Source organism: Pollachius pollachius (assembly GCF_949987615.1).
Source record: "Pollachius pollachius genome assembly, chromosome: 1".
In the NCBI taxonomy this organism is placed as follows: Eukaryota; Metazoa; Chordata; class Actinopteri; order Gadiformes; family Gadidae; genus Pollachius; species Pollachius pollachius.
In genome coordinates, this window is record NC_136934.1 from 53,289,315 (window position 1) to 53,311,443 (window position 22,129).

Consider the following 22,129-nt stretch of genomic DNA (forward strand, 5'->3'; position numbering starts at 1 on the left):
GGTTTGTGGGTTAGCCTACTCTCAGACCAAGAGACGAAACCAGGCACTCAGAAAGGTCACTCCAAGAAGGTCATTTGAATAGCAGTTTTCTTTCAACCCTTATCAGTCCAGCCGGGAGACAAAGGAAACATTTAGAAAGGTTGTTTTAGGACCAGTCACAGAACTGTTCACTAAGTAACCAGTCAAAACGTTTGTCTGATGGTTTGAATTATTCTGGTAGTCCTACCTTGATTATTGTGGTTTCGATTGTAGAACAGATAGAATAGAAGAGATATCCCCTGAGGGGTCGTTTGGGTTTGGGGGTCTAGACATGGAAAATAAAACGACTACAGACCAAAAACCCAATGAGAGCTTCACCTTGCTGCACCAAGCAGCCCTTTATATATAGAATGGATATATACTGTACATATATATACTGCATATATATATATATATATAAATAAGTTGACATCCATTACCACGGGACTTCCTCCTCCAGTGGGTGGTCGGGGGGTTACCATGACGACGACTCATCTCTTCCTGGACCAGAGGATACGACCGAGACGAGAGAGGTCGGTGTTGTGTAGCGTCCGTCTGTTCCTCCTGCCGGTCTGATCCCTCGGAGGACGGTTAGTGACACACTCTCAATACTTTACCGCTTAACTGTTGTGTGTCTCTTCTGAGTGTGGTTTTACTGTTGCGTGTTTGTTTTTACTGTTGTGTGTCCCTTGCTGGTTTAATTTTACTGTTGTGTGTTTATTTTTACTGTTGTATGTCCCATGATGGTTTAGTTTTACCGTTGTGTGTTTGTTTTTACTGGCTTGTGTGTTCAGTCTTAGTTTTGTGGATTTGGTTTTACTGGACTCTTGTGTGTTTGATATAACTGATGTGTTTAGTGATACTGTTGTGTTTTGGGTGTTGTGCGTTTAGTGATACTGTTGTGTTTTGGGTGTTGTGCGTTTAGTGATACTGTTGTGTTTTGGGTGTTGTGTGCTTGGTGATACTGTTGTGTGTTGCGTTCTACTGTTGTGTGTTTAGTGATACTGTTGTATTTTTGGTGTTGTGTGTTTTGTGATACTGTTGTGTGTTAGGTTCTACTGTTGTGTGTTTAGTGATAATGTTGTGTGTTTGGTGATACTGTTGTGATTTTGGTGTTGCGTGTTTGGTGATACTGTTGTGTGTTGGGTTATACTGTTGTGTATTTAGTGATACTGTTGTGTGTTTGGTGCTGTGTGTTTGGTTATACTGTTGTTTGTTTGAGGTTACTGTTGTGTGTTTGGCAATACTGTTGTGTGTTTAGTGATACTGTTTTGTGTTTGAGGTTACTGTTGTGTGTTTGGCAATACTGTTGTGCGTTTAGTGATACTGTTGTGTTTTGGGTGTTGTGTGCTTGGTGATACTGTTGTGTGTTGCGTTCTACTGTTGTGTGTTTAGTGATACTGTTGTATTTTTGGTGTTGTGTGTTTTGTGATACTGTTGTGTGTTAGGTTCTACTCTTGTGTGTTTAGTGATAATGTTGTGTGTTTGGTGATACTGTTGTGATTTTGGTGTTGCGAGTTTGGTGATACTGTTGTGTGTTGTGTTCTACTGTTGTGTATTTACTGATACTGTTGTGTGTTTGGTGATGTGTGTTTGGTTATACTGTTGTTTATTTGAGGTTACTGTTGTGTGTTTGGCAATACTGTTGTGTGTTTAGTGATCTGTTGTGTGTTTGAGGTTACTGTTGTTTGTTTGGCAATACTGTGATACTTTTAGTAACATGTAGTTGGTAGAAAGCGTAACTTTAAAATCACTGTTCAGTAGATCCTTCCATCGTGTTTGAAATCGTTGGCTTGCCAAGAGGTTTCTCTGGTTTCCTGTCTGAAGCAACCTTCCCCGTCAGTGGATCCATGAAAAGAGGAACACTAGAGTGAGAGAAGAAGAAGAAAATCTCCTACTAACCAACCCTCAGAAAGAGGATGTGAAAGCAACTGCCTTCCTCCATTTAGTGGGAGGGGTTTGGAACAACTGGATGTTTACTGGGATTAAGGTCTGGTCTGCTGAGGCTGCTGGAGCAAAGTGGGAGGGAATATCCTTCTGTTGGGTTTTAGTCAAACATCTTCAGGGAAACAGACCGATGGAGAAGCAGCAGTCTGGAGGATATTGTTAAATGTCAAGGTTTTGAAACGTCACAGGAAACATATGGTGAGAGCTGAACATGTCTCTAACAGTAACAGGTCTGTAGTCTGTAGGACCTCAATACTCAACACACCAAACTAGAGAACAAACCCAATTGTTCATCCAACTTAATATCACAAAGGGCTGCAATAAACAATATTCAGGGGAAATAATATAAAAGAGGACTCCTTGACACATTACTAAAACTCTACATTTTGATAAGTGAAGACTGTGCGTCACTGATTGCTATCACACAGACGTTTGCGTAGAATACATCATTGATGTTATTATGTCTTATCAATGCATCCTGACAGGATGATGAATCCATACAGATAACTGCCTGTAGAAAACATTTACAATACCAGTAAAGCGAGGCAGGTTGGAGACCACAGGAAGTTACAAAACCCAGGATATGTCATCACTCCAGAGTTAGGAGGCTGTGAGCCTTCAGACACTGCTCACAGGAACTCTCTGATGGCTGGTGAGTGGATGAACATCTGAAACACACACTAACACACAATAACACACAAACACACGCAGCCTTACACATATACACAACCTTACGCACACACAAACATGCTTAATTACACACACACACCTACACATACAACTTTACACATACGACATCCTCATCTCTGCCCAGAATTGCTGCTTAATTAGCATAATGATACCATGCTATGTTAGCAGCATGACGCCATGCTATGTTAGCATAATGACAATATGCTATGTGAGCATAATGACACCATGCTATGTTAGCATAATGACAATATGCTATGTTAGCAGCATGACGCCATGCTATGTTAGCATAATGACAATATGCTATGTGAGCATAATGACAATATGGTCCCCAGTCCGCTACAGGCGTGGCGTCATGGCGCCTGAGTGGCTCACACTGATGTCTGCGCTGCTGGCGTCTGCGACCGCAGCTGATGGAGGTGAGTCGACCAGTCACATAGTCCCTGCTGTGATGACATCACATCCTGTCTGCCATCAGTCGTCCCTCTGCTCCATCTCCTCCTCCTGGAGGAGGTCTGACAGACTCCTCCCTCTCCTCCTCCTCCTGAAGGAGCTGTGACTCCTCCTTCTCCTCCTCCTCCTCCTCCTGAAGGAGGTGTGACTCCTCCCTCCCCTCCTCCTCCTCCTGAAGGAGCTGTGACTCCTCCTTCTCCTCCTCCTCCTCCTCCTGAAGGAGGTGTGACTCCTCCCTCTCCTCCTCCTCCTGAAGGAGGTCTGACTCCTCCCTCTGCTTCTCCTCCTCCTCCTCCTGAAGGAGGTGTGAGCCGCTGTGTGGAGGTGCAGGCGTCCAGCCAGCTGGTGCCTGTGGGGTCGGAGGTCAGGGCCTCCTGTGTGGTCCGACCGGACTGCCTCCTGCTGGGGGGAGGAGTCACCAACATGGAGCTACGCCTCGACCGGCACCTCCTCGCCCGCGGCCCCGTAACCCAGGGCAACAGGTCCATCTCCGACGGCAGCATCAGGAACCTGACGGCGGTTGTCAAGCTCAACCAGAGCTCAGCGCTGCTGACCTGCTGCCTCCAGACCGAGCCCTGTCTGGCTGCCTGCCTGTCTGTCTGTCGCCTGGTGGACGGGCTGGAGGTCCGGGCAGGATGTGAGTGTCTGTCTGTGTGTCTGTCTGTCTGTCTGTCTGTCTGTCTGTCTGTCTGTCTGTCTGTCTGTCTGTTTGTCTGTCATCCTGTCTGTCTGTCTGTCTGTCTGTCTGTCTGTCTGTCATCATGTATGTCTGTCTGTCTGTCTGTCCGTCTGTCTGTCTGCCTGTCTGTCTGTCTGTCTGCCTGCCTGTCTGTCTGTCTGTCATCCTGTCCGTCTGTCTGTCTGCCATCCTGTCTGTCTATCTGTCTGTCTGTCTGTCTGTCAGTCAGTCTGTCTGTCTGTGTGTCTGCCATCCTGTCTGTCTATCTGTCTGTCTGTCTGTCTGTCTGTCTGTCTGTTTGTCTGTCATCCTGTCTGTCTGTCTGTCTGTCTGTCTGTCTGTCTGTCTGTCTGTCATCATGTATGTCTGTCTGTCTGTCTGTCTGTCCGTCTGTCTGTCTGCCTGTCTGTCTGTCTGTCTGCCTGCCTGTCTGTCTGTCTGTCATCCTGTCCGTCTGTCTGTCTGCCATCCTGTCTGTCTATCTGTCTGTCTGTCTGTCTGTCTGTCTGTCTGTCTGTCTGTCTGTCAGTCAGTCAGTCTGTCTGTCTGTGTGTCTGCCATCCTGTCTGTCTATCTGTCTGTCTGTCTGTCTGTCTGTCTGTCATCCTTTCAGTCTGTCTGGCTGCCTGTGTGTCTCTCTGTGATATGTGTGTTGCTCCAGTGTAATATGTTGTGTACCTGTGTGTTGTGTAACTGTGTGTGGTATACCTGTGTGTTGTGTACCTGTGTGTTGTGTAACTCTGTGGTGTGTACCTGTGTGTTGTGTAACTCTGTTGTGTAACTCTGCGTTGTGTAACTCCGTGTTGTGTACCTCTGTGTTGTCACCTGTGTGTTGTGTTCCTGTGTGTTGTGTAACTCTGTGTTGTGTTCCTGTGTGTTGTGTAACCGTGTTGTGTTCCTGTGTGTTGTGTTCCTGTGTGTTGTGTAACTGTGTTGTGTTCCTGTGTGTCGTGTTCCTATGTGTTGTGTAACTGTGTTGTGTTCCAGTGTGTTGTGTTCCTGTGTGTTGTGTTCCAGTGTGTTGTGTAACTCTGTGTTGTGTTCCTGTGTTGTGTTCCTGTGTGTTGTGTAACTGTGTTGTGTTTCTGTGTGTTGTGTAACTCTGTGTTGTGTAACTGTGTTGTGTTCCTGTGTGTTGTGTTCCTGTGTGTTGTGTAACTCTGTGTTGTGTTCCTGTGTGTTGTGTTCCTGTGTGTTGTGTAACTGTGTTGTGTTCCTGTGTGTTGTGTTCCTGTGTGTTGTGTTCCTGTGATGTGTTCCTGTGTGTTGTGTACCTGTGTTGTGGTCTTGTGTGTTGTATTCCTGTGTTGTGTAACTGTGATGTGTTCCTTTGTGTTGTGTTCCTGTGTTGTGTTCCTGTGTTGTGTAGCTGTGTGTTGTGTAACACTGTGTTGTGTAACTCTGTGTTGTGTTCCTGTGTGTTGTGTTCCTGTGTGTTGTATTCCTGTGTTGTGTAACTGTGTTGTGTTCCATTGTGTTGTGTTGCTGTGTTGTGTTCCTTTGTTGTGTACCTGTGTGTTGTGTAACTGTGTTGGGTTCCTGTGTGTTGTGTTCCTGTGTTGTGTTCCTGTGTTGTGTACCTGTGTGTAGTGTAACACTGTGTTGTGTAACTCTGTGTTGTGTTCCTGTGTGTTGTGTCCCTGTGTGTTGTGTAACTCTGTGTTGTGTTCCTGTGTTTTCTTCCTGTGTTGTGTAACTGTGTTGTGTTCCTGTGTTGTGTAACTGTGTTGTGTTCCTGTGTTGTGTTCCTGTGTCGTGTACCTGTGTTGTGTTCCTGTGTTGTGTTCCTGTGTCGTGTACCTGTGTTGTGTTCCTGTGTTGTGTTCCTGTGTTGTGTAACTGTGTTGTGTTCCTGTGTTGTGTACCTGTGTGTTGTGTAACTGTGTTGTGTTCCTGTGTTGTGTAACTGTGTTGTGTTCCTGTGTTGTGTTCCTGTGTCGTGTACCTGTGTTGTGTTCCTGTGTTGTGTTCCTGTGTCGTGTACCTGTGTTGTGTTCCTGTGTTTTCTTCCTGTGTTGTGTAACTGTGTTGTGTTCCTGTGTTGTGTAACTGTGTTGTGTTCCTGTGTTGTGTAACTGTGTTGTGTTCCTGTGTTGTGTTCCTGTGTTGTGTAACTGTGTTGTGTAACTGTGTTGTGTAACTGTGATGTATTCCTGTGTTGTGTAACTGTGTTGTGTTCCTGTGTTGTGTTCCTGTGTTGTGTAACTGTGTCGTGTACCTCTGTTGTGTTGCTGTGTCGTGTACCTGTGTTGTGTTCCTGTGTTGTGTAACTGTGTTGTGTTCCTGTGTTGTGTTCCTGTGTTGTGTAACTGTGTTGTGTAACTGTGTTGTGTTCCTGTGTTGTGTAACTGTGTTGTGTTCCTGTGTTGTGTTCCTGTGTCGTGTAACTGTGTTGTGTTCCTGTGTTGTGTTCCTGTGTTGTGTTCCTGTGTTGTGTTCCTGTGTGTTGTGTAACTGTGTTGTGTTCCTGTGTTGTGTTCCTGTGTTGTGTTCCTGTGTTGTGTAACTGTGTTGTGTTCCTGTGTTGTGTTCCTGTGTTGTGTACCTGTGTGTTGTGTAACTGTGTTGTGTAACTGTGTTGTGTTCCTGTGTTGTGTAACTGTGTTGTGTTCCTGTGTTGTGTTCCTGTGTCGTGTAACTGTGTTGTGTTCCTGTGTTGTGTTCCTGTGTTGTGTTCCTGTGTTGTGTTCCTGTGTGTTGTGTAACTGTGTTGTGTTCCTGTGTTGTGTTCCTGTGTTGTGTTCCTGTGTTGTGTAACTGTGTTGTGTTCCTGTGTTGTGTTCCTGTGTCGTGTAACTGTGTTGTGTTCCTGTGTTGTGTTCCTGTGTTGTGTTCCTGTGTTGTGTAACTGTGTTGTGTTCCTGTGTTGTGTACCTGTGTGTTGTGTAACTGTGTTGTGTTCCTGTGTTGTGTTCCTGTGTTGTGTTCCTGTGTTGTGTAACTGTGTTGTGTTCCTGTGTTGTGTTCCTGTGTCGTGTAACTGTGTTGTGTTCCTGTGTTGTGTTCCTGTGTTGTGTTCCTGTGTTGTGTAACTGTGTTGTGTTCCTGTGTTGTGTACCTGTGTGTTGTGTAACTGTGTTGTGTTCCTGTGTTGTGTTCCTGTGTTGTGTTCCTGTGTTGTGTTCCTGTGTTGTGTACCTGTGTGTTGTGTAACTGTGTTGTGTAACTGTGTTGTGTTCCTGTGTTGTGTAACTGTGTTGTGTTCCTGTGTTGTGTTCCTGTGTCGTGTAACTGTGTTGTGTTCCTGTGTTGTGTTCCTGTGTCGTGTAACTGTGTTGTGTTCCTGTGTTGTGTTCCTGTGTTGTGTTCCTGTGTTGTGTTCCTGTGTGTTGTGTAACTGTGTTGTGTTCCTGTGTTGTGTTCCTGTGTTGTGTTCCTGTGTTGTGTACCTATGAGTTGTGTAACTGTGTTGTGTAACTGTGTTGTGTTCCTGTGTTGTGTAACTGTGTTGTGTTCCTGTGTTGTGTTCCTGTGTCGTGTAACTGTGTTGTGTTCCTGTGTTGTGTTCCTGTGTGGTGTAACTGTGTTGTGTTCCTGTGTTGTGTTCCTGTGTTGTGTTCCTGTGTTGTGTTCCTGTGTGTTTTGTAACTGTGTTGTGTTCCTGTGTTGTGTTCCTGTGTTGTGTTCCTGTGTTGTGTAACTGTGTTGTGTTCCTGTGTTGTGTTCCTGTGTTGTGTACCTGTGTGTTGTGTAACTGTGTTGTGTAACTGTGTTGTGTTCCTGTGTTGTGTAACTGTGTTGTGTTCCTGTGTTGTGTTCCTGTGTAGTGTAACTGTGTTGTGTTCCTGTGTTGTGTTCCTGTGTTGTGTTCCTGTGTTGTGTTCCTGTGTGTTGTGTAACTGTGTTGTGTTCCTGTGTTGTGTTCCTGTGTTGTGTTCCTGTGTTGTGTAACTGTGTTGTGTTCCTGTGTTGTGTTCCTGTGTCGTGTAACTGTGTTGTGTTCCTGTGTTGTGTTCCTGTGTTGTGTTCCTGTGTTGTGTAACTGTGTTGTGTTCCTGTGTTGTGTACCTGTGTGTTGTGTAACTGTGTTGTGTTCCTGTGTTGTGTTCCTGTGTTGTGTTCCTGTGTTGTGTAACTGTGTTGTGTAACTGTGTTGTGTTCCTGTGTCGTGTAACTGTGTTGTGTTCCTGTGTTGTGTAACTGTGTTGTGTTCCTGTGTTGTGTAACTGTGTTGTGTTCCTGTGTGTCGTGTAACTGTGTTGTTTTCCTGTGTTGTGTACCTGTGTGTTGTGTAACTGTGTTGTGTTCATGTGTTGTGTTCCTGTGTTGTGTAACTGTGTTGTGTTCCTGTGTGTTGTGTAACTGTGTTGTGTTCCTGTGTGTTGTGTAACTGTGTTGTGTACCTGTGTGTTGTGTAACTGTGTTGTGTTCCTGTGTTGTGTACCTGTGTTGTGTCCCAGTGCGCCCCCTCGCACCAGGGGCTTTGCGCTGCCAGACCGACCTCACCGTCCCTAGCTCCATGACCTGCAGCTGGGAGCCCGACCCCAGGGACCTCCTACTGCAGACCAGCTACACCCTGCACACACGCCTAGGGTACACACACACACGCACACAAAAACACACAACCACACACACACACAAAACCACACAACCACACACACACACATGCGTAGGGTAAACACACACACGCACACAAAAACACACAACCACACACACACACACATACACAAAAACTCACAACCACACACACACACACACGCCTAGGGTACACACACACACACTCACACAAGCCTAGGGTACACACACAAACACAAACACACACACACACACGCCCGCCTAGGGTACACACACACACACACACACGCCTAGGGTACACAAACACATGCACACACACACACACAGCTAGGCTACACACACTCAAACACAAACACACACACACACTCACACACATACACAGCTAGATTACACACACACACACACACAGATAGGGTACACACACTCACACGCACACACACACACATACACACACACGCACACACACACACACACACACACAGCTAGGGTACACACACACACAAACACACAGCTAGGGCACACACGCTCACACACACATACACATAAACAGCTAGGGTACACACACTCAAACGAACACACACACACTCACACACACACACACAAACACACACACACACACGCACCCACAGACACAGCTAGGTTACCCACACACACACTCATTTGAGGTGCACACACACAAACATAATAGACGATGGTACTAGTTATGCTTTGTGTGTGTGTGTGTGTGGTGTGTGTGTGTGTTTGTGTGTGTGGTGTGTGTGTGTGTGTGTGTGATGTGTGCGTGTGTCAGTGAGTCAGTGGAGACCAGCAGCTACGTGGCCCCCCTGGGGGCCAGGACGGTGGTGCTCCCCAGGAAAGCCTTCGTCCTGTACCAGGACATGACCCTGTGGGTGACCGCCTCCAACGCCCTGGGAGACGCGACCTCTGACCCCATCACAGTGGAGCCCCTGAAGTCAGGTGAGGTCATGCCTTCTTCGTCGTTATCATCATTACGGCCGGCAAGAACAGTCATCTGACCTCTAACCCTTCATCTGACTTCTAACCCTTCATTTGACCTCTAGCCTTTAATCTGACCTCTAACCCTTTAATCTGACCTCTAACGCTTTCTTTGACCTCTAACCCTTCATTGGACACCTAGCTTTTAGTCTGACCTCTAAACTTACCTTTGACATCTAGCCTTTGACCTCTGGGTTGTGTTGCAGTGAGGTTCGAGCCCCCGCTGCTATGCCGTGTGAAGACGGGCCCCTGCGGCTGTCTGTGGCTGGAATGGAGCCTCTCACCAAGGCAACGGTTCATGTCCTACAGCAAGATGACCCTGGAGGCCCGGCTCCGAGACACCCAGACCCCCTCCCAGACCCCCGCCTGGAGCCTCGCTACCGTGAGTCCAGTAGTCCTAGTCTAACCCTAACCCTAAACCAGTAGTCCTGGACTAACCCTTACCCTAACCCAGTAGTCCTGGTCTAACCCTAACCCAGTAGTCCTGGTCTGACCCTAACCCAGTAGTACTGGTCTAACCCTTACCCTAACCCAGTAGTCCTGGTCTAACCCTAACCCAGTAGTCCTGGTCTAGCCCTAACCCAGTAGTCCTGGTCTAACCCTAACCGTACCCCCCTAGTCCTGGACTAACCCTAACCCAGTAGTACTGGACTAGCCCTAACCCAGTGGTCCTGGACTAACCCTAACCCAGTTGTCCTGGTCTAACCCTAACCCAGTAGTCCTGGTCTAACCCTAGCCCAGTAGTACTGGACTAGCCCTAACCCAGTAGTCCTGGTCTAACCCTAACTCAGTAGTCCTGGACTAACCCTAACCCAGTAGTCCTGGTCTAACCCTAACCCAGTAGTCCTGGACTAACCCTAACCCAGTAGTCCTGGTCTAACCCTAACCCAGTAGTCCTGGACTAACCCTAACCCAGTAGTCCTGGTCTGACCCTAACCCAGTAGTACTGGTCTAACCCTTACCCTAACCCAGTAGTCCTGGTCTAACCCTAACCCAGTAGTCCTGGTCTAGCCCTAACACAGTAGTCCTGGTCTAACCCTAACCCCCTATTCCTGGACTAACCCTAACCCAGTAGTACTGGACTAGCCCTAACCCAGTGGTCCTGGACTAACCCTAACCCAGTAGTCCTGGTCTAACCCTAACCCAGTGGTCCTGGACTAACCCTAACCCAGTAGTCCTGGACTAACCCTAACCCAGTAGTCCTGGACTAACCCTAACCCAGTAGTCCTGGACTAACCCTAACCCAGTAGTCCTGGTCTAACCCTAACCCAGTGGTCCTGGACTAACCCTAACCCAGTAGTAACCCAGAGGCCCTTTCCACCAGGGGTTAGAGAGCTGGTGATTGAGGCGTACATTACTGTGTGTGTACATGTGTCATGTTCATGTTGTGTTGCCTCCAGGTCCAGTCTAAGCTGGTCTGTGACCTGCTCCACGGGACCCAGTACCAGGTCCAGGTCCGGGCCTGCTATCAGGGTAGTCCCTGGAGCGGCTGGAGCCCCGCCCAGACCGGGTCCACCCGGGAGAAAGGTACCACAGAATCGAGTTCTCTGGAGAGTGAAACCACAGAACCGGGTGCTCTAGAGAGAGGAACCACAGAACCGGGTTCTCTGGATAGAGGCAGCCCCCTGGTCTGCCCTACAGCCCTTGGACGTGCTCTGGCCACGCCCACATGCTCACGTGCGCCTGGCTGCGGTTGATTGGCTGATGAGGAGGAGAATCATGAATCATCATGATTCACCAGGAGAGCTGGGGCTAGAGAGCTGGGGTTAGAGAGCTGGGGTTAGAGAGCTGGGGCTAGAGAGCTGGGGTTAGAGAGCTGGGGTTAGAGAGCTGGGGTTAGAGAGCTGGGGTTAGAGAGCTGGGGTTAGAGAGCTGGGGTTAGAGAGCTGGGGTTAGAGGCCCTTTGGGGTTAGAGGCCCTTTGGGGTTAGAGAGCTGGGGTTAGAGAGCTGGGGTTAGAGGCCCTTTGGGGTTAGAGAGCTGGGGTTAGAGAGCTGGGGCTAGAGAGCTGGGGTTAGAGAGCTGGGGCTAGAGAGCTGGGGTTAGAGAGCTGGGGTTAGAGAGCTGGGGTTAGAGAGCTGGGGTTAGAGAGCTGGGGTTAGAGGCCCTTTGGGGTTAGAGGCCCTTTGGGGTTAGAGAGCTGGGGTTAGAGAGCTGGGGTTAGAGAGCTGGGGTTAGAGGCCCTTTGGGGTTAGAGAGCTGGGGTTAGAGAGCTGGGGCTAGAGAGCTGGGGTTAGAGGCCCTTTGGGGTTAGAGGCCCTTTGGGGTTAGAGAGCTGGGGTTAGAGAGCTGGGGTTAGAGAGCTGTGGTTTGAGGCCCTCTCCATCAGGGGTTGCTGCACTATTCCAGTACAGTTGTGGATCCCGTGTATTCTAGTGAACTGTGATGCTCTGAGTTCATTGGGCCCATGTGGTGCTTGTTGGTGAATTCAGGCTATACTGATGTTGTCGATGTTGCCTCATATTGAATGTTCCTTTCTTTCAGCTCCGGTCGGTCGTCTTGACTACTGGATGAAAGAGGATGAGAAAGACAAACGCCAAGCTTACCATAGTGTCCGCCTATTCTGGAAGGTAAAGACATCACCGCACAAGGTCTAAGGTTGAGGAGTTTAGGTTTAGGAATTAGGTTAAAGGGATACTTCACTGCTGGAGAAATTAAGGTTATATGAAGTAAATAATTCTATGTAATAAATGTGCAAAAAAAATTGAAACCGGTTCATCCTAGCCTGAGAAAAGGCAGAAAGTGTCTCTCATTTACATTTACATTTAGGGCATTTAGCAGACGCTTTAATCCAAAGCGACTTACATTTGTCATAAGAAGTGAAACAATATATCGCTGTCGTGGACCCAGCATTGTTAACTGTCATACATAGCTAAACAAGCAAATTAAAAATTAAATACTAACACAACTGAAATGTCTATTGGGCTATTAACAATATTATAAAAATGATACCGTATGTACCCGTTCTTTGTCTTTGGATCTTTTGAATAAATGGATCAATGAATGGTGAATCGCAATGATCGCAAGCAGAGGAGCGGGAGAGTCATTGAGCAGCAGCTGAACCAGTCTAAAAATCCCTTTATCACTAAAACACTTTTAAAACACTTCCCGGGGCCAAGCGGCCAAGCCTGGTATCGCAGCTGTTTAGCGGGCTGTGGACGGGTCCCTCGATTCAAGGGGCCCAGAAGTAGATATCTCCGTTCACTCCAATACAAGTGGGGAACAGGAATGTGTCTCCGCAAATAATGTCTGGATATCAATCACAGGCTCATAATTATTTTTATGCCATGAACTAAAAAAATGTAAGTTTTCTCTTTTCAAAACGCCACCTCAAGCGTTTTATTAGCCGTTTTATGTTATTATTTTTTGCTGGAGAAGGAGGGGTGGGCGGCTGAAAGGAGTCTTAGTGAAACAAATGTTGTTTCGGCCTGGCATTCGAGAGGGCCTAGTGCACGGCTCCGTTAACTTCTCGCGTCCGAGGTTTTCCTTTTACTTAACATGAATGACGTTGATGGTTTTTAGTCACTGTGGTGACTTTTTATCACTAAAAGTGTTTTAGTGATAAAGGGATTTTTAGACTGGTTCAGCTGCTGCTCAATGACTCTCACGTTCCTCTGCTTGAGATCATTGCGCTTCACCATGTATTGATCCATTTATTCAAAATATCCAAAGACAAAGAACGGGGTATTTATGAAGTAAACTTATACTTCTATGGTCGATAATCAATGCGACTGCGATCGCTCAGACCTCGCTTATGCTGCAACAATGCTAACAATGCTAGAAAACAATGAATATTTCTGCATCCGGTACGTCATGAACTAGGGCGTTGCTAGGCTCCCGTGATGCGGAAGCAAATCTCTCCTTGATGTTGCCCTGCGACATTGAGCAGTTTTCATAGGAATGAATGGCCGCCATTTTGGAATCCGCTGTCCATTCTATAATATGTCCATGGGTTAGACTGAGGGAAAAAAAACATTTTTTGTATTACAATAGCAATTTAATGATGATAGAACGCCGGTTCTGAATGGGTGAAGTATCCCTTTAAGGATGGTTACATATAGCTGTAATATCTGAGATTTTTAAGTCTAGGTTTTAGAGAACATTAAGTTGTTATTATGTTAGAGATGTTTAGTTCAGCTATCGTAAAAGAGATGGCTAAGTTTAGGTGTTAGGTTGGAGATGGTTAGTGTTATATTATGGTACCAGTAGCAATACCAGTACCACTGATTAGATGTGGTTTACATTTAATAGCTATAGCTCCATCTGGGTTATCAAGCAAATCTTTTCTATCATCTCAGTTTAAATTATTAATTTTGTTAGTCTAGTGGATATATAAGGAAAGCGTAATGCATTCACTCAAGAAAAGAAATGATGCGCTTTTTTTTCTGAATTAACAAGTTTCTTATCTTAGAATTCTGAGATAGTTTTTCCTTAAAAAAATCAAATCTGCTGTTGTTTTTCTGAAATATTGAGATATCTCAAAATACAGAAAAAGTACGGTCATTATCTTGAGAGCTGGAGCTCTGTAAAGCCAAAGTGTGGGTCTGATGCTCCATCAGCAGTGTTGATGGTATTGACATCAGTTTGACCTAGTCATCTCAGGTCGTTGGGCTTCAGGTTCACTCCAGGGGACATCACAACGTTTTGAGATTTATTATTTATTCAAAAAAACAGGACAGAATAATCTTTTACATGTAAACGTTTCTCACAACTCTGAGATTATTATATCATTAATAAAAAAACAAGAGCAGAATTCATTTCTCAAGTGAATACGTAACGACATATGTGTCGGGGTCAATGAAAAGAGTAGTTAGCCATCACGATGGTCATATCATGGTCTGAACACAGAAAGGCCTGTTCCCATGCTAGGGTGAGTGGGTGTGGTTAAGGCTAGTGGTTGTGGTTACGGTAAGTGGGTGTGGTTACGGTTAGTGGGTGTGGTTAAGGTTAGTGGGTGTGGTTAAGGTTAGTGGGTGTGGTAACAGTTAGTGGGTGTGGTTAAGGGTAGTTGGTGTGGTTAGGGTTAGTGGGTGTGGTTAAGGTCTGAGTGTGACCCCTCCCCTCTAAGGTTAGTGGGTGTGGTTGCGGTAACTGGGTGTGGTTACGGTTAGTGGGTGTGGTGATGGTTAGTGGGTGTGGTTACGGTTAGTGGGTGTGGTTACGGTTAGTGGGTGTGGTTAAGGTTAGTGGGTGTGGTTAAGGTCTGGGTCTAACCCCTCCCCTCTATGGTTAGTGGGTGTGGTTACGGTAAGTGGGTTTGGTTGCGGTTAGTGGGTGTGGTTAAGGTCTGGGTGTGACCCCTCCCCTCTATGGTTAGTGGGTGTGGTTACGGTAAGTGGGTGTGGTTACGGTTAGTGGGTGTGGTTAAGGTCTGGGTGTGACCCCTCCCCTCTATGGTTAGTGGGTGGGGTTACGGTAAGTGGGTGTGGTTACGGTTAGTGGGTGTGGTTAAGGTCTGGGTGTGACCCCTCCCCTCTATGGTTAGTGGGTGGGGTTACGGTTAGTGGGTGCGGTTATGGTTGGTGGGTATGGTCTAGGTCTTGCTGTGACTCCTCCCCTCTCTCCCGCAGCCCTCCAGGGGGTTCCGCCCTAACGGGAGGGTGTCCTACGTGGTCACCACGGATACGGGGGACAGGCAGCTGTGTTCCACGGCGGGCTCCGCCTGTGAGCTGCGTCTCCACAGACGGTTGAAGAGGGTGTTCCTCCGGGCGCTGAACTCAGCCGGAAAGTCTGCCCCCACCCCGGTGCCTCTCCACCCCCTCCAAGGTGGGTGGGTGTGTGTCTGTGAGAGAATGACTGTGTGAAAGAGTTTGAATGGGTGAATGCTCGTCATAATCACTGAGTCCCCTCACAGCTCGTCTGGTAGCATAACGATGATAATATCTAAGCTAGCTTGCTGGTAACATGACGATGCTAATATCTGTTATCTCATCTGTAGCATAACGATGATAATATCTATGCTAGCTCGTCGCATAGCATAGGGATGCTAATATCTATGTTATCTCGTCTTGTAGCATAGCGATGCTAATATCTATCTTATGTCGTCTAGTAACATAGCGATGCTAATATCTATGTTATCTCGTCTGGTAGCATAGTGGTGCTAATATCTATTCTAGCTCGTCTGGTAGCGTAACGATGCTAATATCTATGCTAGCTCGTCACAGTAGCGGTTTGTCTGTCCGCAGCCCGCTGGGCCGTTTCCAACCTCACTGTCGTTTCCCACGGTGACCACGCCCTGCTGGTCCAGTGGAAGACTGGACCCGGACCTCCCGGACCGGGAGTCTCCGACTTTGTGGTGGAATGGCGGCCATTGTTAAAAACAAACTCCTCCTCCCTGCTCTTTGAGCTGGCCAATAGGAACCACTCCAGTCTGCTGCTCACAGGTGGGTTTAGTCTGGCGCTAACAGGTAGCATGCTGCTCACAGGTGGGTTTAGTCAGGAGCTAACAGGTAGCATGCTGCTCACAGGTGGGTTTAGTCAGGAGCTAACAGGTAGCATGCTGCTCACAGGTGGGTTTAGTCAGGAGCTAACAGGTAGCATGCTGCTCACAGGTGGGTTTAGTCTGAAGCTAACAGGTAGCATGCTGCTCACAGGTGGGTTTAGTCAGGAGCTAACAGGTAGCATGCTGCTCACAGGTGGGTTTAGTCCGGCGCTAACAGGTAGCATACTGCTCACAGGTGGGTTTAGTCTGAAGCTAACAGGTAGCATGCTTCTCACAGGTGTGTTTAGTGTGGAGCTAACAGGTAGCATGTTGCTCACAGTGGGGGCCGCCTTCCATTCTGACATACCCCCACTCCGACATTTGAGGTCTAATTGTCGGAGTGGCGGCACTTCCATTGATTTTAAACGTCCCACCACTCTAGCATGAGGTCACTAATTTAAATTGCATTACTTATATCAAAGTACTTTAATTAATTAGTATGATTATTTCTTAGTTTCATGTGCTGTATTGTCCTACACTGACATTCGTCATTGGGGATAGTCGCCGACCCTCATTCGCTGTGGATCTGTGGACATGGGAATTTCAGTTGCTTTTAGGGAGCCGATCATTTGGATCAGCTCACCAACAAGAGCGGGCTCTTTCGGCTCCCAAACGGCTCTTCATATTACCACTTATACCTTTTATAATTCAGCCAAATGTAGCCCGTTTTGACTTATGATTCGTATGTGTAGGCATATCACTTAAATTATTCATGAATGGCATGATCCTTGTCTATCAACACTTGATTGGTTGCATGCATGCACGTGACAGCCAGTCACTGCACCCACACATAGCATGCACGGAGCACCCGTAGCGCGGAGATCTTCATACCATTCTGCCTTGGCACACTTTATATATAAATATCTTAAAAAAGTAAAAGGCTCATGTCGGGAGCCAACTCCCATCGTTCACCTTAAGGAGCCAGCGCTTTGAAACAGCTCGTTCGCGACTGACCCATCACTCCAGTCTCTACCAAAAGTGAAGTGAACTGGTTTACTGTAAAAGGAGCGTCGGAAACCCCGCCTGTCTTTGCGCACCGAGGCCATTAATTAAGGGAATAATGAGAGAATGCTGGAGAGTCGAGAAAAAGAAGACTAAATATGCAAACATGTTATGTGCAATCTAACAACTGCACGCAGGCCTATGACACGTACAAATAAGACTGTTATTCTGTGGCTCAATCAATTTCTAGCTGGTCAGAACAACCTGACCAGCTGTTCTGATCATCTCCGAGGTCGGGGGATATTGTTTGATAATGTGTGATAATTTATATCTGTGTGATGAAGGTATAGATAGAATACAGAAAGAGTAGAATAAAATATTATCTAACTTTAATTTTAATAGCAAGGATACAAGGATACAATGATTTATTTGTCACATACATATAGACATACTGCTATATTAGGGTGACCAGACGTCTCGGTTTTACCTGGACAGTCCCGATTTTGAGTTCCGTGCAGTTGAGCTCAGTCCCAGCAAAAGCCTGTCGGGTTGCTAAAATGTCCTGGTTTCCATCATCAACTATGAAATGTCCCCTTTTGTCTGCGACGTGTTCTCGATCATTGACTAAAAAACACATTGAAATATTAAAGCATCCAGCATATGATTTCAACAATGTGTGAGGCCATACGCACCAGGGATAATCGCACAATGGAATGCTGCGCGATTTAATCTGAACGGCATTACCATAGATAGTATATAAAATGGATGTAGCATCCGGGCAGACCTCAGTTATTCCAACGGCATCCAATTCTCTTGGCTTATGAGCGTCGCCATCTTGTCATAGTTTGACTCCGCCTCATTTCCTCTGACCAAAAAAGGGCATTGATGTGACGTCGGGGGGAGGGAGTTACACCCATCTAGGGGACGTACACCGAATTAGCTCGTAGCTCATTAGTTTTTAAACCATCGGTTGGTACAGTTGACCGCAGAGCAAGGCATCTTGGCACCGGAATGAACAATAGGAATTAACGCAGTCGAGGTCAAGATGACGGAGATAGCATGCTAATCCTGAAGCTAGCCTCGGCGTCGAGGTGAGGGTCAGCGGCTAGCTGTCACTCAAGAGGCTGCGCCCCTAATTATTCATACATTTTAACCTCCAATAAAATAAAAACTAGCCTGCTAAAAAAAGATTCATCCCCCTCAGTGAGATATGAACTAAACATACTGACTAGAATGATTTTTTGGACCAGGCTGTAAATAGGTTTAATAAGACGGTGAAAACGGCCTGTTTAACATGTGAGTCAACGAAGAATTGCTCCTTTTTGGTACCACCTCGTAGTGGCCACCCGGTGCTACTGCAATGTTTGTCACTTCCGCATTGGATGCTGGTATATCTCGCTGTGGTTGGGGCTTGGGCATTACCCAAGCCCCCCCCCTCTGGAACTGCGGAGCCGTTTAATCGCATTTACATCGAAATGAAACCGCCAATGTGTGTAGGGTCCAGGAGGGTAGAATGGGGTGCTAGCTCAAGCAGCCAATTTATCTCGGGCAGTGTATACACGCGGAGCATTCCAGGAAAAAGGCGCGCATAAGACGTGCATATTTGGCAGTGTAAAAATGCCTTATGTTAACGGGTTTGCCTTCTATAGGCAAAACTATGGTTTATTTTAATTGATCCCCTTTGAGAATTTGTGTGGAAAGGTGCTGGTCTAGGGCGGGCTATATTCTCGCCTTTCTCCTTTGGAAAGCGCATTTGTATTGCCGTTGGGCCGATATGAAGTTAACAGAGTCCATTCGTTGATTCGTTTTGTGGCACTCCAAACAATAAAAAAATCTCCAATGCTCGTCCAATCCACTCCAATAGTGGTCCTGCATTGAGTTTAAATCCAACTCTAACGAATAAAAGGTCCCGTTTTAAGTTTTATAGAATATTTATACATTCCCAGGGCAAGTTAAATATGTGCATGCCCCGCAACTCGTAACACATTTGTAAAATGCAGCTGTCAATTGATGGATTGGGTTACTTCATACATCATCAGATTACAGATAAATAATACTGAAATGGCTACTTTTTGGTTGAACACATTTAAACAAAATATTTATGATCCCCCAATGTTGACCCGAAGATGGCGCCACTGATTGGTCGACTGTCGGAATGGCGGTACGAAAAGGTGTTGGAATGGGGGCATGTCGGAATGGGGGCGTGTTGGAATGGCAGCATGTAACCGCTCACAGCTGGGTTTAGTCAGGAGCTAACTGGTAGCATGCTTCTCGCAGGTGGGTTTAGTCAGGAGCTAACAGGTAGCATGCTTCTCACAGGTGGGTTTAGTCAGGAGCTAACAGGTAGCATGCTTCTCACAGGTGGGTTTAGTCAGGAGCTGACTGGTAGCATGCTTCTCACAGGTGGGTTTAGTCAGGAGCTGACTGGTAGCATGCTTCTCACAGGTGGGTTTAGTCAGGAGCTAACAGGTAGCATGCTTCTCACAGGTGGGTTTAGTCAGGAGCTAACTGGTAGCATGCTTCTCACAGGTGGGTTTAGTCAGGAGCTAACTGGTAGCATGCAGCTCTCAGGTGCGTTAAGTGTGGAGCTAACTGGTAGCATGCTGCTCACACTTGGTACATCATGTAGCTAACATGTAGTGAATGGTTGTGTCCTCAGGGCCCTTTGAGCCCTACCAGCCCTACCAGGTGTCCGTGTATCCAAGGTTCACCGGCGCCATCGGCCGGCCAAACACGGCCACGGCGTACTGCAAACAGAAGGGTGAGTCCCTGAGGGAGGGGGAGAGGGGGAGGGAGGGGGAGAGGGAGAGGGGGAGGGATAGAGAGGGAGGGAGAGAAAGGGGAGGGAGGGAGGGAGGGAGGGGGAGGGATAGAGAGGGAGGGAGGGAGGGGGAGGGAAGGGGAGAGGGGGAGGGGGAGAGGGGGAGGGATAGAGAGGGAGGGAGGGATGGGGAGAGGGGGAGGGAGAGAGAGGGAGGGAGAGAAAGGGGAGGGAGGGAGGGGGAGGGATAGAGAGGGAGGGAGGGAGGGGGAGGGGGAGGGAAGGGGAGAGGGGGAGGGAGAGAAAGGGGAGGGAGGGAGGGGGAGGGAGAGAGAGGGAGGGAGGGAGGGGGAGGGATAGAGAGGGAGGGAGAGAAAGGGGAGGGAGGGAGGGGGAGAGGGGGAGGGAGAGAGAGGGAGGGAGGGGGAGGGGGAGGGAGGGGGAGGGATAGAGAGGGAGGGAGGGAAGGGGAGAGGGGGATAGGGGGAGGGATAGAGAGGGAGGGAGAGAAAGGGGAGGGAGGGAGGGGGAGGGAGAGAGGGAGGGAGGGAGGGAGGGGGAGGGATAGAGAGGGAGGGAGGGATGGGGAGAGGGGGAGGGAGAGAGGGAGGGAGAGAAAGGGGAGGGAGGGGGAGGGAGAGAGAGAGAGGGAGGGAGGGGGAGGGATAGAGAGGGAGGGAGGGATGGGGAGAGGGGGAGGGAGAGAGAGGGAGGGAGGGAGGGGGAGGGAGAGAAAGGGGAGGGAGGGAGAGGGAGGGAGAGAGAGGGAGGGAGGGAGAGGGAGGGAGAGAGAGGGAGGGAGAGAAAGGGGAGGGGGAGAGGGGGAGGGAGAGAGAGGGAGGGAGGGGGAGGGAGAGAGAGGGAGGGAGGGAGAGAGAGGGAGGAAGGGAGGGAGAGAGAGTGAGGGAGGGAGGGAGGGAGAGAGGGAGAGGGAGGGAGGGGGAGGGAGAGAGATGGAGGGAGGGTGGGAGGGAGAGAGAGGGAGGAAGGGAGGGAGAGAGAGAGGGGGAGGGAGGGAGAGAGGGGGAGGGAGGGAGGGAGAGAGCTGTCGGACCAGAAGAGAAACAAGAACAAAGTGGAAGATGGAAGATCATCCGTTAGGCTAGCTGGTAGGTTAGTGGCAGGCTGCTGATCAATGACTTATCAATCCGGCACCAGGCGTCAAATAGAGGTTAGGGTTAACCCTAAAACATAGAGCATAAACACATAAACACATAGGACCATAAACACATGAACACATGAATACATGAAAACATAAACACAGAGGAGGAATCACGTCTACAGTCCGTCCTTCCATCTGGGTTCTCCTGGTTGTCCTGGTTCTGTAGAGCCAGCAGCCTGCAGGTCAGAGCTGAGGTTCTGAGGTTCTCCTGGTTGTCCTGGTTCTGTAGAGCCAGCAGCCTGCAGGTCAGAGCTGAGGTTCTGAGGTTCTCCTGATTGTCCTGGTTCTGTAGAGCCAGCAGCCTGCAGGTCAGCGCTGAGGTTCTGAGGTTCTCCTGGTTCTATAGAGCCAGCAGCCTGCAGGTCAGAGCTGAGGTTCTGAGGTTCTCCTGGTTGTCCTGGTTCAGTAGAGCCAGCAGCCTGCAGGTCAGAGCTGAGGTTCTGAGGTTCTCCTGGTTGTCCTGGTTCTGTAGAGCCAGCAGCCTGCAGGTTAGATCTGAGGTTCTGAGGTTCTCCTGGTTTTCCTGGTTCTGTAGAGCCAGCAGCCTGCAGGTTAGAGCTGAGGTTCTCCTGGTTGTCCTGGTTCTGTAGAGCCAGCAGCCTGCAGGTCAGAGCTGAGGTTCTGAGGTTCTTCTGTTCCAGCTCCGTCCTCAGCCCCGGATCTGAAGGTGAGGTCGATGTGGCGGCCATATGTGGAACTCACCTGGGAGGAGCTCCCCCTGCAGGAGAGGAACGGAATCATTAGCAGCTACAAGCTCTCCTACTGGGCAGACCCCAAGCACATCACAGGTACCTGAAACCTCACAAACAGTACTCAGGTGAAATGGCTTTGACGCCCTCTACTGGAAACCCAACGAATGACCCAGAAGCATACAAGCAAGGGGAGCAGCCTTCAACAAACCAAACTCTAGTGACTGATGACTAATGTTACTAACAGTGCTCTGCAATATTTTGTGGAGTTGACTTATTTACTTACGCTTTGATGAGCTAGGATAAAAGCAACTGCTAAATGACTCAATAGTGTAAATAGTTCATTCCATGAGTGGACAGCCTTCCAGCTCAACAATGCAGACCTCAACAGCCCCGAGAGTTTGGCCGATAGAGAGTCCTGCATCGGTGCATTTTTTGAGACCCGCACCCGCAAAGTTCAGCACCAAATCTGCCCCGTCACCCGTGATAATATCAAAATGAAATCTGCACCTGCCCGGACTTGTTAATATTTGGCCCGTTACCCGACCCATGACCGTGATAAATCACACACAAGCTAAAATCATTTGAATGAATGTGCTTTATTTCTATCTCGCACTATTGGAGCACGTATCATCAAACAAAGAATTCAAAAGTCGCAGTAGTGACATGATGGGTCAAGGGTCGTATCGTTGATTAAAACACATATTTGCGATGTGGCAATGTTTTTTTAGACAATTAAAAGCTCCGTTTTTTTTTTTTCAATTATGTTTTATTTCAGCAAACTAAAATTCTGTTTTGGT

General features: G+C 48.0%; 1 protein-coding gene and 1 pseudogene across 5 annotated transcripts in view; both read left to right on the plus strand.

The window, feature by feature from the left end:
• The first annotated feature begins 539 nt into the window (after positions 1-539).
• csf3r (colony stimulating factor 3 receptor) overlaps positions 540-22,129 on the plus strand; it is a 29,058-nt gene continuing 7,468 nt past the window's right edge. Inside the window, exons 1-14 of one of the 4 annotated variants that reach the window (XM_079748043.1) lie at positions 540-608; positions 1,780-2,163; positions 2,451-2,617; positions 2,988-3,071; positions 3,407-3,742; positions 8,185-8,317; positions 9,090-9,256; positions 9,502-9,677; positions 10,696-10,822; positions 11,779-11,864; positions 14,865-15,060; positions 15,480-15,677; positions 19,377-19,478; positions 21,282-21,428. In XM_079748043.1, coding sequence (XP_079604169.1) covers positions 2,611-2,617; positions 2,988-3,071; positions 3,407-3,742; positions 8,185-8,317; positions 9,090-9,256; positions 9,502-9,677; positions 10,696-10,822; positions 11,779-11,864; positions 14,865-15,060; positions 15,480-15,677; positions 19,377-19,478; positions 21,282-21,428 — 1,759 coding nt within the window. In that variant the 5' untranslated portion in view covers positions 540-608; positions 1,780-2,163; positions 2,451-2,610. Of the gene's footprint in view, positions 609-828; positions 1,185-1,354; positions 2,164-2,450; positions 2,618-2,987; positions 3,072-3,406; positions 3,743-8,184; positions 8,318-9,089; positions 9,257-9,501; positions 9,678-10,695; positions 10,823-11,778; positions 11,865-14,864; positions 15,061-15,479; positions 15,678-19,376; positions 19,479-21,281; positions 21,429-22,129 lie in introns of those variants that run through there. The other 3 variants (XM_079748042.1, XM_079748041.1, XM_079748044.1) reach the window with 3 other exon arrangements.
• On the plus strand, positions 4,651-4,977 carry LOC307084577 (annotated as a pseudogene). Its single transcript has 2 exons — positions 4,651-4,702; positions 4,881-4,977. The product of its transcript is annotated as an uncharacterized misc_RNA (transcript).